General features: G+C 44.8%; 1 protein-coding gene across 1 annotated transcript in view; it reads left to right on the forward strand.

The window, feature by feature from the left end:
• Myo3b (myosin IIIB) overlaps positions 1 to 16059 on the forward strand; it is a 326704-nt gene that overhangs the window by 118298 nt on the left and 192347 nt on the right. The window contains exon 8 of the mRNA XM_087900046.1: positions 9547 to 9702. Coding sequence (XP_087756172.1) covers positions 9547 to 9702 — 156 coding nt within the window. The remainder of the gene's footprint in view (positions 1 to 9546; positions 9703 to 16059) is intronic.

The following is a 16059-nucleotide window of genomic DNA, read 5'->3' on the forward strand; positions in this document are numbered from 1 at the left end:
AAGAATTGGTATCGATATAGGCCATGCCCTTGTCATTGTTTAGAGGGTCATCCTTGTTACTTTTTTATCAAGTTTTTCAGTTCAATTTTTCAGAAGATAACTAGACAATTGTTTAATAATCAGTTATTGTATCTGGGATTGCAGGGGCGCAATTCTCCAGCTGCATTAAGAAGTCTACCAGAGGCGTGTTGGAAACTATGGGTTTTTTCCCCTAGGCCGCATTCAGCAGGCATAAACCTCGTTGGACATTGCCCCTTTAGGGAAGCCTCGTCGCCCGCCCCGGGCTCCATGTATGGGGACGCGGCTTGCCAGCCTCCGTTGAGACTGTCCCCCGGGTACGGTGGCCTCGGGCTCCAGAGCCCGCCCCACCATTCGAGGGCTGTGCGCGGCCCTGGGCCTGCTCGCTGCGCGGCTCCAGCTCCGCGTGTCCCGGGCCAGGAAGTGGCAGCTCCACCCCCAGGCGCCCCCGCCTTCCCCGCGGGGCTAGCCTAGTTCTCCGTGGCTATGTTGGTGGTGAGTGTGGCGGGAGCCGACACCCGGACCGGTAACCGAGGCAACATCTCAAGGTCTGCGCCGGAGCCCTACAGCTCACGGGGCAGATGGGAAAGGCGCCATAGTCATAGATTTAGCCAATGACCCTATCATCTTAAAAATCCAAGGGCTTTTTGCATCTATTTCCCTGTGGATCCTGAAGCATTAGATAAACCAAGTGTATATACAGCAATCTTTCAGGAGGACATGAGTTCTTAAAATGCTAAGTAGTTTTTTAAAAACTTAAGTATTGTCTGTTTACTGTAGCTAAACCTTGATTGCGCTTTTATTATGATAATTACGACCAGTCCTGCCTGAAGTCAGCACAGTTCAGCTTAGCCAAGTGGAGCAGGAGCCATTCCAGCCTCAGAGCCCCTCACAGTTTTAGGCACACTGCATTGTTGTGGCATCCGCCAGGCTAGGCACCTGTGCCTAAAGGGGCAATGTGCCTTTTACCATAGCCATCTAGCAAAGCTCTGCTCCAGCTGCCTTCTAGCCCCAGCTGCATTCGTTTTAGGTCCATACTGGTGCATGGAGTGGAGCGGAACTCAGGGAAGCAGGCTTTCTGCTCTGCAATCATTGAAAGGACCCCATTTAAATAATCTTTTAGGGAATTTGGGCATTGTCAGTCTGTCTGGCTACTTCCTGCTGAACGGGGATGTTGTATTCTTAGGGGTATTTATTACAACATTTTAGAAGGTCTTGGTGATTCAAACCACATAAATCTCAAGTACACCCTTAGGCTCTCATTTTCTGTGGAGACGAAAACAGAACCTCTTTTCCAAAACATCAAATCCTTAGCAGTTTTTAAATTTAAATATCTTTCTCCTGTCCAGTACACAAGAGACAACATAAACAACCTAACATATATCTGTCCTTTTTTCTTATTGTTGGTATCAGAAAGCTTTTGACCTTGTAGGTCAATCTTCTCCCCCATTTTTATTTTCTTAGAACCATCGGGGGATCCTTTTTCCTTATTTCCTTTTCTTGTGCACACGCCTAACCTCTCATTGTACTCAGTTTTTGATATGTTATCCTGGACTTTTTCCAATACATTTCGTTCCTCTGCAACAACCGCCTGGCAGGATTCATCTTTTAAGCAACAAAACCTTTCCAAGGTGGAGACAAGTCAAGCCCAAAATCGAAAAATCCAGGAATAGTCATACCTCTCTGAGCATGCAGACCTGCAGTTCTGAATCCTCCCTGTATCAAAGGGGTCTCCGGCGGTGCAAGCAGTGGTCAGGGTCTCCCGGCGTCCTGGGTTTCGGCACCAGATATCCTGCACTACCGTCTCGCCAGCAAGAACGACGCGGCACACTTAGGATCCTTCTGCAGCAAAACTTTAATGTGTCTTGAGAGGGAGAACATAAGCTTACATGGCGGAGACCCAGAATGAGGGGAACCCAGCCCTATAAAGGAAACAGTCCTCACTTTGGACGTGTCACTCTTGGATTGGTCCGCTGCCCATTATCCCAGATGATGCCTCGGAAGTAGGCAGGGACGCAGCAGTAGAAAGTTACCAAGCACAGGCGCTGGGATTAAAGGCGTGTGCTACAACACCTTGAACTCACAGAGATCTGCCTGTCTCTGCCTCCCAGGCATTGGGACCAAAGGCGTGTACTACCACACCTTGAGGTCACAGAGGTCAATCTGCCTCTGCCTCCCAGGCATCGGGACTAAAGGCGTGTACCACCACACCTTGAGGTCACAGAGGTCAGTCTCTACCTTTGTCCCTTGAAGCAATGGAGAATGTGGTTGCGGCCCTCCACAAACTCTTACATATTGATCTAACCCATTTCTAATAATCTGTGCAGCACCACGAGGTGGTGGCTTACCAGCAGGATTCTAACCTGCAGCTGTCTCGGAGAGGAGAGTCATGGCGACTGCCTCACTGCCTTCTTCCTCCCAGCATTCTGTTCTGTCTACTCCACCTATCTAAGCTGTTGTCCTATCAAAAGCCAAGGCAGTTTCTTTATTAACCAATGAAAGTAACACATAGACAGTTGACCCTCCTCCATCACTGCTGTCAGTGAGCAGGGGCCATGCAAAGTTCTTTCTGTCCTCTTCCGTGACTTCACCTTGGTCTGTTGGTGCTGATAGCTTTACTCACCAGTCAGACTCACTTGTTTCTCTTTCTGCCTCTTCACCTCCCCAGTCAGGGTCCTGAGGGAAGGTGACAACTACCCAACATCCTCTGTTGTCTTAGTCCATGTTCTATTGTTGTAAAGACACACCATCACCAAGGCAACTCTTACGAGAGAAAGCATCTAATTGGGGACTTGCTTATAGTTTCAGGTAGTTAGTCCATTATTATTATGGTGGGGAGCGTGGTAGACTGCAGGCAGGCATGGCGCTAGAGAGGTAGCTGAGAGTTCTCCATCTGGAAGAAAGAGACACTGTGCCTGACTTGGGCTTTTGCAATGTCAAAGTCCACCCCTAGTAACACTTTCTCCAACGAGGCCACACCCCCTAATCCTTCTCAAGTAGTGCCACTCTCTGGTGCCTAAGCATTCAGATATATAAGCCTATGGGACCATTTCTATTCAAACCACCACATCTGCCCTTCCTACCTCCTGATGGCCCAAACTCTGTTCTCATTACAGATTTGCCGCAGAGGGAGATTTCTCCCTTCCCTCCCTGATGGGGAGTGCCCTGAAGCAACCCTCCTGCCTTCTCAGAGCTTATACACTTAGCAGACACTGGCCATTCCGCTCAGACTGTTATCTGTGCAGCTGCCTGACTGAGTTTGCAGCCATGCATTTATATGATCCACCTCCCTACCCCAGGCATGAAGTTCGCGTATGATTCCAGGTCTCAACAGTAAGACCTCAGCATATCAAGGAAACCCTGCACATCCATTTTGGGAAATGATATGTGGCTACAGCACACAGAGAGGGGGTTGTTCACTAAAATCATATAAACAATATCATCCCTGCCCCCATTTCTTTAAGACATTAGTCCCTTTGGGGAAATTCCTATGTCTGTCAGTCTTGTTCTTCAGAATGGAAATTTTCTTCCAAGCACCATGGGCTCTGCTGTTCAGCCTGTAATTACCACATCCTCAGGAGGGCTTCTCTCCTCTGGCCAGTCAGGCTTCTGTGTGACGATGATAGGAACCGCGTGGCAGCCAAGTGAGTCATGGGCCAGGGAAATGTTTGCTCAGATCAACAGTATTTGGGTGTCCTGTACCAACCGGGACACTTCATCTAAGCAGCAAGCCTTAAGAAGCAACAGACAGTACCTAAGACAAAATACAGACAAAGAAATGAGAGGAGGTGGAAACCGTGGGTTTGGGTTAGCACAGACCCACTGTGTGGGGACAGTTTGCCCTCCTCCTGGTTTTTTTCTTTTTCTTTTTTTTCCTAAGCTCATCAATATTTTTAGTTTTGCTTTCTCAGCTGCTCTGTATCAAGTGTGTTTATTTATGGGTGACTCTTGATTCTTGGTAAATCGTTTCCCTGTACAGGCATCTGGGGTTTCAGTCATGAAATGTCAGGTTACAGGGACAAGGCAGCTGCCTCTCCAGGCAGCAACAACCCGTGTTTAATGTGGGGACACAAATGCATTCTGAGAATTAATCTTTAGCCAAGAAAACATGATGGAAAGTACTAGAATTTCACATCAGGTACTAAACGGATTTCCTTCAAGGCTGCAGCTCGCTCCATTTCCTTCTGGCGGGTTTTTCTATCATATTCGAACTGTCAGCTGTGGCCTTGTAAACACAGGGCCTCTTACTGTTCAGAATATAAATATGGTTTTATTGCATTTTACTTTGAGTGCCCTCATCACAGAAAAGTCACATCTAGATATAATTTTTCAAAAAGAAAGAAAAAATAGAGTAAAAGAACACATCCATGAAAGATTTTACCTAGGATTTAGTTTCCCTGAAGTCAGTTCATGTTCAATTTTATTTTTCCTTAAGTGAAAGACTCTGAGAAGAACTGACTAGGGCCAAGCATATCCCTAGTTGGAGACTATCCCCTCTATGTAAATAGTAGCTTGTGGATATCCCAGATACAGTGACCATTAGGGACTCATGGATCCTACCTTGATCTCTGAAGGGGGGAACTCATCTCTGTCCCTCATTCTAAAAATACATCTCTAATCTAAGTTATGACAGAACTTCCAAGAAGGCATCTGTGGTTTATATGGTCCACTAACAGCAGGAAATTGGAAAGAGAAAAAGAAAACATGTCTATGGGGACTGGAGAAATGGCTCAGTGGTTAAGAGTACTGACTACTTTTCCAGAGGACCCTGATTCAATTCCCAGCACCCACATGGCAGCTCACAACTGTCTATAACTCCAGTTCTAGGGCTTCTGACACCCTTACCCAGATATATATGTAGGCAAAACACCAATAAGCATAAAATAAAAATAAATTTTAAAAAATGTCTATGGCTAAGTAAGCTTGGAAACATTAATTCAAACAAAATACATTTTAAAAATCCCAATGCTCATAAAAAACAACCCCCCAAAACCTTTAATATAGTCAAACACCTTATGAAACCCCAAACTTACTTGGTTTAGGAAGATTACTAGTGTTTTCCAAACTTTGCTAGACCTCCCTTGTTGGCAGAGGCTGCTTGTTCATTTCCCAGCTGCCCTGACCTGAAATAACCACACAGAAACTGTATTAATTAAATCACTGCTTGGACAATAGCTTAGGTGTCTTTCAAGCTAGCTCTTATATATTAAACCAACCCATTTCTATTAATCTGTGTATCGTTATGTGGTTGTAGCCTACTGGTAAGGTTCTAGCCGGTGTCCAGCATCTGTCTCTTGTGGTGGCTACATGGCTTTCCACTGACTCCACCTACTTTCTCCAGCATTCACTTTAGTTTTCCCATCTAGCTCTATTCTGCCCTATCACAGGCCAAAGGAGCTTTTTTATTCATTAACCAATAAAGCAACACATATACAGAAGAACTTCCCATATCACTCTGTCTTGCGGAAAGGTTACAGAAACTATCTGGGGTTCCTACCCATTTTGATAGTCAGTTTTGTCTTCATCCACTAACCTTCTGCTTGGAAATGATGGGCTGAAAATCTTGAGCAAGAAGAGTAAGACATCACTCTTCAAAGTCTTATGCAATAATGATTATTCCATAGAGTTGGTGAAGGGACAAAAGACAGTCATTGCCCTAAGGTGGTGAAAAGTGGCAGCTTGGAAGGTGAAGGTGCGCATTCTGATGATTTCTTAGTTACTGCCCACACCCCTTAGCTAGTGCTGTGTGTTGTGCTGATGATGTTTCTCCACCTAGAAGCCTTCTGCCTCTTCCCCATCGTCTAATTCATTCTAGTTCCCTCAAGCCTTGTTCCGGTCTTGTCAGCTCTGAGAAGTTTCCCATAAAGAGAGATCGCTCACAATACACCCCTCCCAACTGTAGTGGTTGGCACACCATAGCTTGCCATTTTTAACACCACAGAGGAGAAAGGGTTCTCCTATGGGAGTTGGCTCAGGGCCTCATCACTCGCAGGATGTCCTCAGGTTCTTCACATTTTAAAGTAAGATTAGAATAGAAAATCTCAGCCAGGTGTCATGGTGCATGCCTGTAGTCTGGAAGCTGAGACTGGGGGATTGAGAGCTTTAAGGTCATCTTGGGTTGCATAAAGGACTCTGATTTAAAAGCAAGCAAGCAAACCCAAAGAAAAGAAAATCGGGGCTTGAGGAAATGGTTCATTTGGTAAATTTCCTGCCTCAAAAGACGTGAGAACCAAGTCTGAATCCCCAGCACCCACATAAATATGGGCACACAGCTAACATCCAGGGTTGGAGTGGTGGTCGGCTGAGAAGGTGAATACCTAGCTCTCATTAGCCAGCTTGTTTACCTAGTCAGTGAGTTCCAGGTTCGCTGAGAGACCTGTCTCAAAAAATAAGATGGAGAACAAGTGTGGAAGGCACCTAAGGTTGACCTTTGGCCTCCATACACATGCACACACACACACACACACACACACACACGAATATGTACATACAACCTCCCTCCCCACACAGATACAAATAGAAAATCTTGATCCTTATGGCTCTGAAACCCTGTATTTCTGTTTTTGTTTGTTTTGGTCTTTTGTGACAGGATCTCATGTGATCCAGGCTGACCTGGAAGTTACTAACATTCTGAAAATGACCTTTCACTTCTAATGCCTTTCCTTCTCCTCCCAAGTGCTGAGATGACAGGCATGCACTGTCTTGCCTAGTGGTTTTCTGTTATTTGTTTTCTTCCTAAATATATAAGCAAACACCAGATTTTACTGTTTCCTATGTTTCTCTAGTCTTTCCATCTTTCCAATTAAATCTACTGTAGGTGCTTGAGAATAAACATCATAATTGTTCATGCATTAGTTCATTTCATTTAATTCTGGTGTGGCCTAATAAATGTTTGCTGAGTAAACGGAATGAGATGAGGTCCCGTTATCTAGCGGACAGAGCCTTTGCCTCTGTCTGTCAGTATAATAACAGCTCCCTTTCAGATTTGGGATTTGCCCCTGTGAGAACAAGATATGCAGGGCTGTTTGCGAATGAAGGCTGTGTTCTCAAGGTCTTCTTGTCCTTCTCCTAAAAATCCTTCCCGTGCAGTTGGATGTGTCACCGTGCTGTTTAACATTCCTCCCAAGCACACTCAGTGTCTCTTCTGTTGCTTTCCTGGTGTGGCATTCCACCCACTCCAGTCTTATGGAGAAGACTGACTCACCATTTTCCAGGGTGCTGTGCCTGGAAATCTCTTAGATTCCTGGGTTGCTGGCTCCTCACCTGGCTCCCTCTCTTCGCTCTCCATGCCTTCCTCATATCCACTCTGTGATCTAAAGCAAAAGCTCCCCATACAGCAGACAATCTTGTCACTTGTTGGAAGCCCAGCTTTGCAGGAAGATGTTAACATGGTATGACAGAATAGATGTCCTACCATCAGCGGCTAGGGACAGGCTCTCGAAGGCTACCCAAAAACTCTGTCTGCAGGCAGGCCTCTCCCAAAGGCCTCCTTTGAGCATCTGTCCCGGGGAGGAAGGTGGAGGTGCATGATGCTCACTGCCCATTTCATGTGCCGTGAACTATTTTATGTTGTCACTTAGTCCATGTTTGGCTTTGCCCATGGGTCTCTGTGTGTGAAGCATTGGCAACAGTTACCTGGCAAGGAAGACGTCCATATTTTACCTTTTCTTTACTTCCTCAAAAGAGATACGTATCTGTGTCTGTGTGTTTGTGATTTGTTTGTTTGTTTGTTTTACAACCATGTGATGTGTCTGATGGGGCCAGAAGAGGGTGTTGGATCCCCAGGAGCTGGAGTTATAGCCAGTGGTAAACAACCTGATGTAGGTGCTGGAGTAGGAACTTGAGTCCTTTGCCAGAGCAATGACTGTTGAGCCATTGGGTGGATTCTGGTTTACCATCCTACCCCATTCTGAGAATCTAGGCCTGTCTTCATCAGCCCTCAGGAGGCACCTGTTTATTTTATATTAGGGATTTTATGTTCCACACTTAAGCCAGGGGGGAAGAACATCACTGGAATTGTTAGACAGATAGCCCTCCTGAGTTCCTTCTTTTCTTACTAAACAATGACTCAAATGTGTTTTCCTTTGACAATCACACAGACACATGAGTATACAAGGAATCCAGGGAAGACTGGATTACAAAAGAGCTGTCTTTTGTAAACATGTGTGCTGATTTCGTATTGTTGCTAGGAAAAATAATAGGCTATAGAAACCACCCTGGACCAATAAAAGTCAAATGATTGATTTCTCCCCATGGCGAGGTGGAGGTATATTCATAGTCTTGTGGGCACCCTTCTGGAGATGCTCTGGGTGCGGTTGGCTTTTCTAGCTGCAAGCTCTGGTTCTAGCAGCCCCTGTGCCATCCTCAAACAAGCTGACCCAGGAAAGTCCCTGAGTCCTTGGGACTGGAAGGTGAGAAGGGATGGGAAAGTGTTTTGAAGTGCAAATTGCAAAGCTTGAAGTTCTGTGTAAATCTGACAACTGGGGATTGCCGTGAAGGATTCTGCCTTAATGCTCTGCCTAAGATGCTCAGAAGGTCCTGACTGCTGCTGACTGTCAGGGCGTCAGACTGCTGCTGGCATGCTTCTGTGGGGAAAAGCTCAGCTGTCGGTGACATTGAGTGGGCAGAAGGGCATTCTTCATTTATCCCGAGTCTCCAGTGCTAGCTTGAAACTGAAGGATGTTGAAATTTCCTCCTCTGACTCAGGGCAGCTACTCAGAATAGAAGGATGAGGGTAACTGGAGTGGCGTTCATCAGGTTCCACTTCACTAGAGATTTCCATGTGTCAAGCACAGAGCAAGCAGCCATAGGTATTGAATCATTGTTTTCTTTAGATAGATCATGAATCCAAAAGTGAAAACCATTCTTAGGTGTGTGGTTCTAAGCAATCTAGTGCAGAGGGGTTTAAATGGAACCTGAGTTTTTAGCATTTCGAGTAGACTTTTTGTTCCCATTTTGCAGAATTCCATCAAAATTCTTCAGAATTGTGTGCTAGTCCCTTCCTGTTCTGGGGCTTCTCTGTTCTCTCAGAAAACATTAGAAATCAATGACTGGGCTTTTCTCTTCCTTGCAGGTTTGTTTCTTTCCTTACAAACTCCTAAATAATCCCAAACCCTGCACACCACCAAATAAGAGCATCTCCATGAGAGTAGTTGTGGTGACAGATCTTAGTCCTATATGCCCCTAAGATAAACTTCCTTCTCTTGAAAATGCTTTTCTGCAATGAAAAATCAGACGGACATTTTTCTAAGCATTCTGTTTTTCCAATGTTTTAAATCCTTGACAATAAATAGAGGGTAAAATTGACTGAGCTTTTAATATTTACTTACGACAATCTAAGTAGGTTTCTGATCTTTTTAACTAATCAAATCAATAGAATTTTTCCATTTTCTGCCACATATTTCAGAGGAAAGGGCTACTTGGGGTTAACAATGAAGTGTACCACCAGGCTTCCTCTCTCCTGTATCCCAGGGAAAGAGAATGTTGAATGTTTTACTTTTGAATTATCTGTTGATTTTTTACAAACAGGTGTCTTATTAAAGATTTTGAAAAGCGACCTTCGGTCACCCACCTCCTGGACCACCCATTCATTAAAGGAACTCAAGGCAAGGTTTTGTTTCTGCAAAAACAGCTGGCCAATGTGCTCCGAGACCAGAAGCATCTGAACCCTGTTGCTAAAACCAGGTACGGTTCTGTGCATCGCTCTGGCGTCCTCCTTTGGGTATTTGGGAGGAGTGCATGGCTGTGCTTTGGTTTGCTCTACATCTTTATTGGTAACAACCATATCTTTGTGTTTTCTCAGAGTTTCATTTGTGTATTGTCAAGCAGGTCCTGTGGATGAGTAGGCAGGATTCAAAAACTGGGTATCTGGATTCTTGTGACTAATTTCCCAAATAGTTGAGATCTCATTGTCCTTGTGTTCAGTTAGTACTCATTAAAAACAGCATTTTTATGTGTTTAATACAAATGTAAATGTTACATTTAGTATAACTGTGACTGTTACATTTAGTTACATTTAGTATAACTGTAACTGTTACATTTAGTATAACTGTGACTGTTACATTTATTATAACTGTAACTGTTACATTTAGTATACCTGCAACTGCTACATTCAATATAACTATAACTGTTACATTTAGTTACATTTATCATAACTGTTACATTTTGTTACATTTAGTATAACTGTAACTGTTACATCTAGTTACATTTAGTATAACTGTAGCTGCAAAGCAGCCTTGGCTAAAATGTGTTAAGACATCTTGTCCTGACTATCGGAGAGTAGGGAGCAGATGTGGACTCTACAGACAGGCCATGGAAAGAGTGTATGTTAAAGGCCAGAGACCTTTTCTTGGATGGGCTCTGAACCCATTCTCTCTTTAGTTTTTTAAAAAATCTGTAGGGATATTCTGGTTTTCTTCTTCATATATTTTGTCTATGCTATCTAAAGCAACCAGTGCTTCTTCTACATGACTCTATCACACCTCTTCCCCTGATTCTTAAAGGACAGAGCTTATTTATGTCTATTTTTAGGGAATGGGAGGAAGTCTTTAAAACTATTCTGTGTGTATCTCTAAAAAGCAGGTCTTTGATTTCTGTCCAGAGGGTGGCAGAATTTCTCTTTAAGAAAAAAAAATTAATTGCAAACAAACCTCTTCTGCCCAGCAATTACTTGGTTTGTATATCTGGTCAGAAGGCAGATAAGCACCAGGCCAGTATTATTAAAAGAACATTCAAAGTGCCGGATGTGAAGACAATCAAATAGCAAAGTCAGTTCTGGAGAGAGCCCTGCATTCTGCAGAAGGCTGTTTACAAATCAAAAGCAAAAGTCAGGTTTGCCAGAGCTGGAATTTCAAGGTGACTGTGTTGTGCTGATTTTCTCTGTTGTCACAGGTTTGTGCTTAGGATAATGCAAAGCAAATAGTTTCCTATTATCCCAGGGCCATTTCTGTGTCTGTGGCTAGGGACAGGGCAGAGAGACACAGCCATTCCTGTGACTCGGTTCCTTTTGAGATGATAGGAACTCGTGCTTATGGCCAGGGGAATCAAAAGCCCCCTTTCCTCTAGCTCTGTACATGAGCCTCTTCCACACAGTCACACACACCACCAAAATGAAGACAAAATGCAAATACCCGTGAACCAAGCCTAATGAAACCCAACCCTCAATTGTTGAGATTCGACCCAGCTTCTCATTTGGTTTGATCAAAGGTCCCTTATCCAATGGCTTCTAAGACGGTTCCTAGACTTACCAAGCACAGTACTACTGCCCAAGTCTGCCTGTCCAGTTCTATATTCTCATGTTAAACACTTTTCCCCCTTAGAAAACAGAGATTCAATGTATGTCCAGGCCATTGCCCCAAGTTCTCTTTCTCTTTGCCAAGTCTTTTGATGTCAAAAGTCTGGTGGGTGGCAAAGTATTTTTTTTTTTACAGAGTCCTTGTAATTTCCTGTTTCGTTCCTGTAGTTTGTGTCCCTTTGAACAGTCATAAGAAAAAATACAGCCTCACAAACACGTATCAAAATGTTGCACGGCCTTTTCCTTAGGAGGTAGGGTAAACGAATTCCAAAGGGACCCCAGTGTAATCCACACTTACTCTGCCATGACTCCCTCTCAGCAACTGGCAAGGTGTTGGCTAGATAGATGTTTTCTGGACCCACCAGGAAAGGCTGTTGACTGGTAAGCCAATCTATCTAGAGCTGTGAGTTTCCAGTAAAGGTGGAGAAAAGAAAGACTGACAGAGGTGAGAGCACAGATGAATGAGGAAGTAGCCCCCTCATTTCTCTGCAAGGATGCCCACACAGCAGGCAGGGCAATTTGATGATTAAAACCACCAGCTCTGTCAGATTTGAGCTGTTAGCTTAGCCGCTTGCTGGAAAAGTTCTTTAACTTTTCCTTCTTCAGAAGTTTCTTCTATAGAACGGGGGATTATTTTAAGGGTGGATTGATTCTACACATGAAAGGTTAGGATGGCTCTAACTACAGCACCAACTGCCAATAAATGTTGGTCATAGATGAAAATATCTGTGTATAGTTTGTTTGGAGTCTTTCATTTCTTTACAATACTACAGTCTTAGGATTTTTATCGCTCTAATGAAACTCTACTACCCAAGCCAACTTGGGGGGAGGAAACAGTTTATTTTACTTACTCCTCATTGTCACTGTTTGTCATCAGAGGCACTGAGGACAGGATCTCAAACAGGGTAGGAACCTGGAGGCTGGAACTGGTGCAGAGGCCATGGAGGGGTGCTGCCTACTGGATCGCTCCTTGTGACTTGCTCAGCCTACTTCCTCAAACCTCCAGCTCAGGGATGGCACCATTCACTGGGCTGGAAACCGCCCCCCCCATCAGTCACTAATTAAGAAAATGCCCTCCCTACTTGCCTACAGTCCAATCCTATGGAGGCATATTCTCATTCGAGGGTCCCTCTTCTCAGATGACCCTAGCCTGTGTCCACTTGACATAAAGCCAGCCTAGTCTTTCTCTTGCCCTTCAGCTGTGAAAATCTCTCTCTTTAACTTATCAAAGAAGATCATGAAAACCAATAGTAAGGAAGCACTAAAGGTTAAAAATATTGATTTCTATCTCTTACCTCAAATCAAATTTATTCATTTATTCCTTGTAGAGACATTTACATGTGTAGGTGTCAGCCCTAAGCTGAGCGGAGGAACTACAAAGGCAAACCAGATCTGGCTCCTGATAAAGTGCTAATCGTCTTTGTGCCACGCAGACAAGAATCAGAGAAAACAGTGGTTCTCAATCTGTGGGCTGTGACCCCTTTGGCAAACCTCTATCTCCAAAAATACTTACATTGCAATTCACAACAGCAGCAAAATTACAGGCATGAAACAGCAGCAAAAGCAATTTTATGGTTGGGGTCACCACACCATGAAGAACCGCACTAAAGGATTGCAGCATTAGGAAGGCTGAGGACCACTGAGACAAGAGCAGAAGGGATTGGGATAGGAAAGCCTGTGGTCCCCCACCATGTCCCTGGGAAAGGGTACCTAAGTTAGCCGGGCTTGGGATGTCTAATCAAGGGACTTCTCCAGGAAGTAGCTGAGCTAGGATGTAAATCTGGCAGAGCCAATAGTTTCACATGTCCCTACCCACTAGGACCATCACTGCAGAACAATGAGTCGGGGTTTATCATCTCAGTTCCATTATTCTTGGTTCTTCTCAGAAGCTATTCGTGGGGGGGGGGGACCTGGGCTGGAGAAGGGGGAATCCTGTTAGTTATCTGGCAGTCTTGGAGCTTTGTGTGGGTTAGGAGGCAGGGAGGAAGTAAGGGGAGATCAGGTCCATAGACCCGAGCTCCTCAGACTTGTGCCTTAGATAGAGGGGGCCGCTGAAGAGTTCCAGGCAGGTATGTGTTCTAGATTGCTCTGTTAGTAGAGAGTAGAATGGGGTAGTGGCAAGACTGGAGACACGTATTGACCAATCTCAATACTATAACACTACTTCTGCATAGCTGTCTCTATGCTACATCTAGATATGGATTTTGATTTATGTGCAGAGGATTCCACCAAGCGCTGGATTTCCATAAAGCTGCTGCATGCAGAAGGGCTGCTGTTTAGACCCACAAGAGCTGAGATGAGCCTCACAACTCAGGCCCTTCTCCGTGCATGGTGCACTTTCTGCTGCATTGTGACCAATCCCCCATGATGCCTAGCCTTGCTCCTATACTCTTGAGTGTCGATCCTATCTGTTCATCATAACAGAGATAACTACTTATCCACAGTGTTGTTGTCCAGCATTACCTTCTATCTCTCACTGTGAGGGCGGGGGGATTATGTATCCTGCTCCCTTCTGCCTTTCCAGCCTTTGTTCACCTTGACCAGTCTCCCCATTGTAACAGTCACACACCCTCTTCTATCTTCCTTAGCACCTGTTTTCTCTCTACTCCTTCCCCTGTTACCACTCAATGATTTTCCCACCTCCCATCAATCACTTTGTTAATTCGTCTGTTCTTACTTTGGGGCTTCTCAACTAGTCAACACTTTAAAAACTTTCATGCTGGGGCTAGAGAGATGGCTTGGTGATTAAAAGCACTGGCTGTTCTTCCAGAGGTCCCGAGTTCAATTCCCAGTAATCACATAGTGGCTTATAACCATCTGTAATGAGATCTGATGCCCTCTTCTCTCATGCTGGCATACATGCAGATAGAGCCCTCTTATACAGAAATAAATCTTTATAAAAAGCTTTCCCTCTATTGCACTGAAGTTGTCCACAAGCAAGAACAGTGGTAACAAGTACAAATGTGAAAGACGCTAAGGTCATGGTATTGTCAGGACTTAGTGATGGGTTGGTTGGCTAGGGACCTATCCAAATCAAGATGCCTCCCAGCCCTGGTTCACACCGAAATCAAATAGACATGACAAGATACTAAGAGACATAGAGCAGTCAAAGGATCACTCTGTTTCCCTGTCCTATCAAATGCAAAGCCAAGTATATACAGGTATTGTTCATGGCTTCCATATGCCTTAAGTTACGTCTTCCATGGTCCAAACACTTTGAGGCCCACTGTCAGGGTGTGTTGCTTAGTTTTGAGAACTGAGCCAAAGAATAAGGCTCAAAGCCACAAGGATCACTGCCCATCACTTGTAGAGGAAGCCGGAAAGTTCTTTCTAATTTCAGCACTTTCTCCAGGGAAGAGGAGAACATGTAGTTGGAGGGCCACCACGGAAGAAGGCGTTTTCTTAAAAGGTGGGGAAGACATGGAAAGGTGAAGGAGAAGGGTTGTGTGTAGAGGAGACATTAAAGATAGAATAGAGGGTCATAGAGGAGCAAGAGAAATAAATGGTCTAAGGGTCTGAGGGAAGGTTGTCTGTTTTTGGAGAGAATGAACCTTAGTGTTGGAGAGACACAAAGGTGAGATGAAAATACTCTGAAAAGCTGAAGGGGCAAAGGAGGTAATGTGAGGAAACTCATGCTGAATGGCCTTTAGCTTTCTAAAAATTATGCAAGACGATGTCAGGGTTGGCGGCGGCGTCAGGCTCCAAGGAGATGCTAAGCTGCTGGGAGTTTCACTTTGGGGAATGTGACAAAGTCATCCAAATACAGTCATGGATTTTCAGAAGCACAAAAGACCTGGTGACTGAATGATGCTGCTCCAGTGCATCAAGTTCAGAGAGGATTGCTGACACCCTCAGGACAGCATGGCACTAAAGGCTGCCAGCACTCTTCACCACTGCCTTCCCCATGTAGAGTCTTCAGTTACTTTTGACCGTGCAGTGGATGACAGAAAGCAGATTTGGAGGTCTGGGCTGGAGCCAGGCTTCAGTGTATGTGATAGGTGAACAAGGGTAAAGCATGAGACTCCTGTAGGAGAGGGAAGACAGTGGCTGAGTAACTCAGAGACTGGTAGTCAGGGACTGGTAGCTGGCACGAAGAAGAGAAGGTTCAGTGGAGTATGGTAAATACAGGGATGGGGAACTGAACAAAGGGATGGAGAAACTGAGCTCCTGGGAGCTTCTGAGAGGAACTTAGAAACAAGACAGAACTGTGCTCATGGAAAACTTCAGTGCAAGAGAAATACACACTTCTAAAGCGTTGGCCCGTGGAGGACCCTTCAGGTACGAGCCATAACAGAAGAAGCAGAAAGCAAAAGGAGTCAGGTGCTGAGGAGGAGGGGGTAGAAGGGTGTGTGGATGCTACACAGGGAGCAGGTTAGGGAGACCAAGGTTGGCACGGCAGAGGGGTGCAGAAGGATCACCGTCCCTGGCACGGTGATCAAGTGGAGTTAAATTTGGCTTAGGGCTGACACAGCTTATGCTTGGCAGCAGCAGCAGCAGCAGCAGCAACCCTGTTCTCTCCTAGTTGACGCTATAATTCCCACTGCTACATGGAAATGGTAGGCACTTTACAGAGAGGCTGCCTGGGAAACTGTATTCCCCCTTCCCCATTCCAGAGATCCTAGGCAATCAGGAACCAGAGATAACACATTCCATATGATGGACACTCATTAACTAAAGGACCAAACCTTTCCCCGGCCCCTACATATATCTAATTTAGGTACAATAGTTAAGAATTTAAGATGTACACT

This window comes from Myodes glareolus, chromosome 21 (genome assembly GCF_982192425.1).
Source record: "Myodes glareolus chromosome 21, mMyoGla1.1, whole genome shotgun sequence".
In the NCBI taxonomy this organism is placed as follows: domain Eukaryota; kingdom Metazoa; phylum Chordata; class Mammalia; order Rodentia; family Cricetidae; genus Myodes; species Myodes glareolus.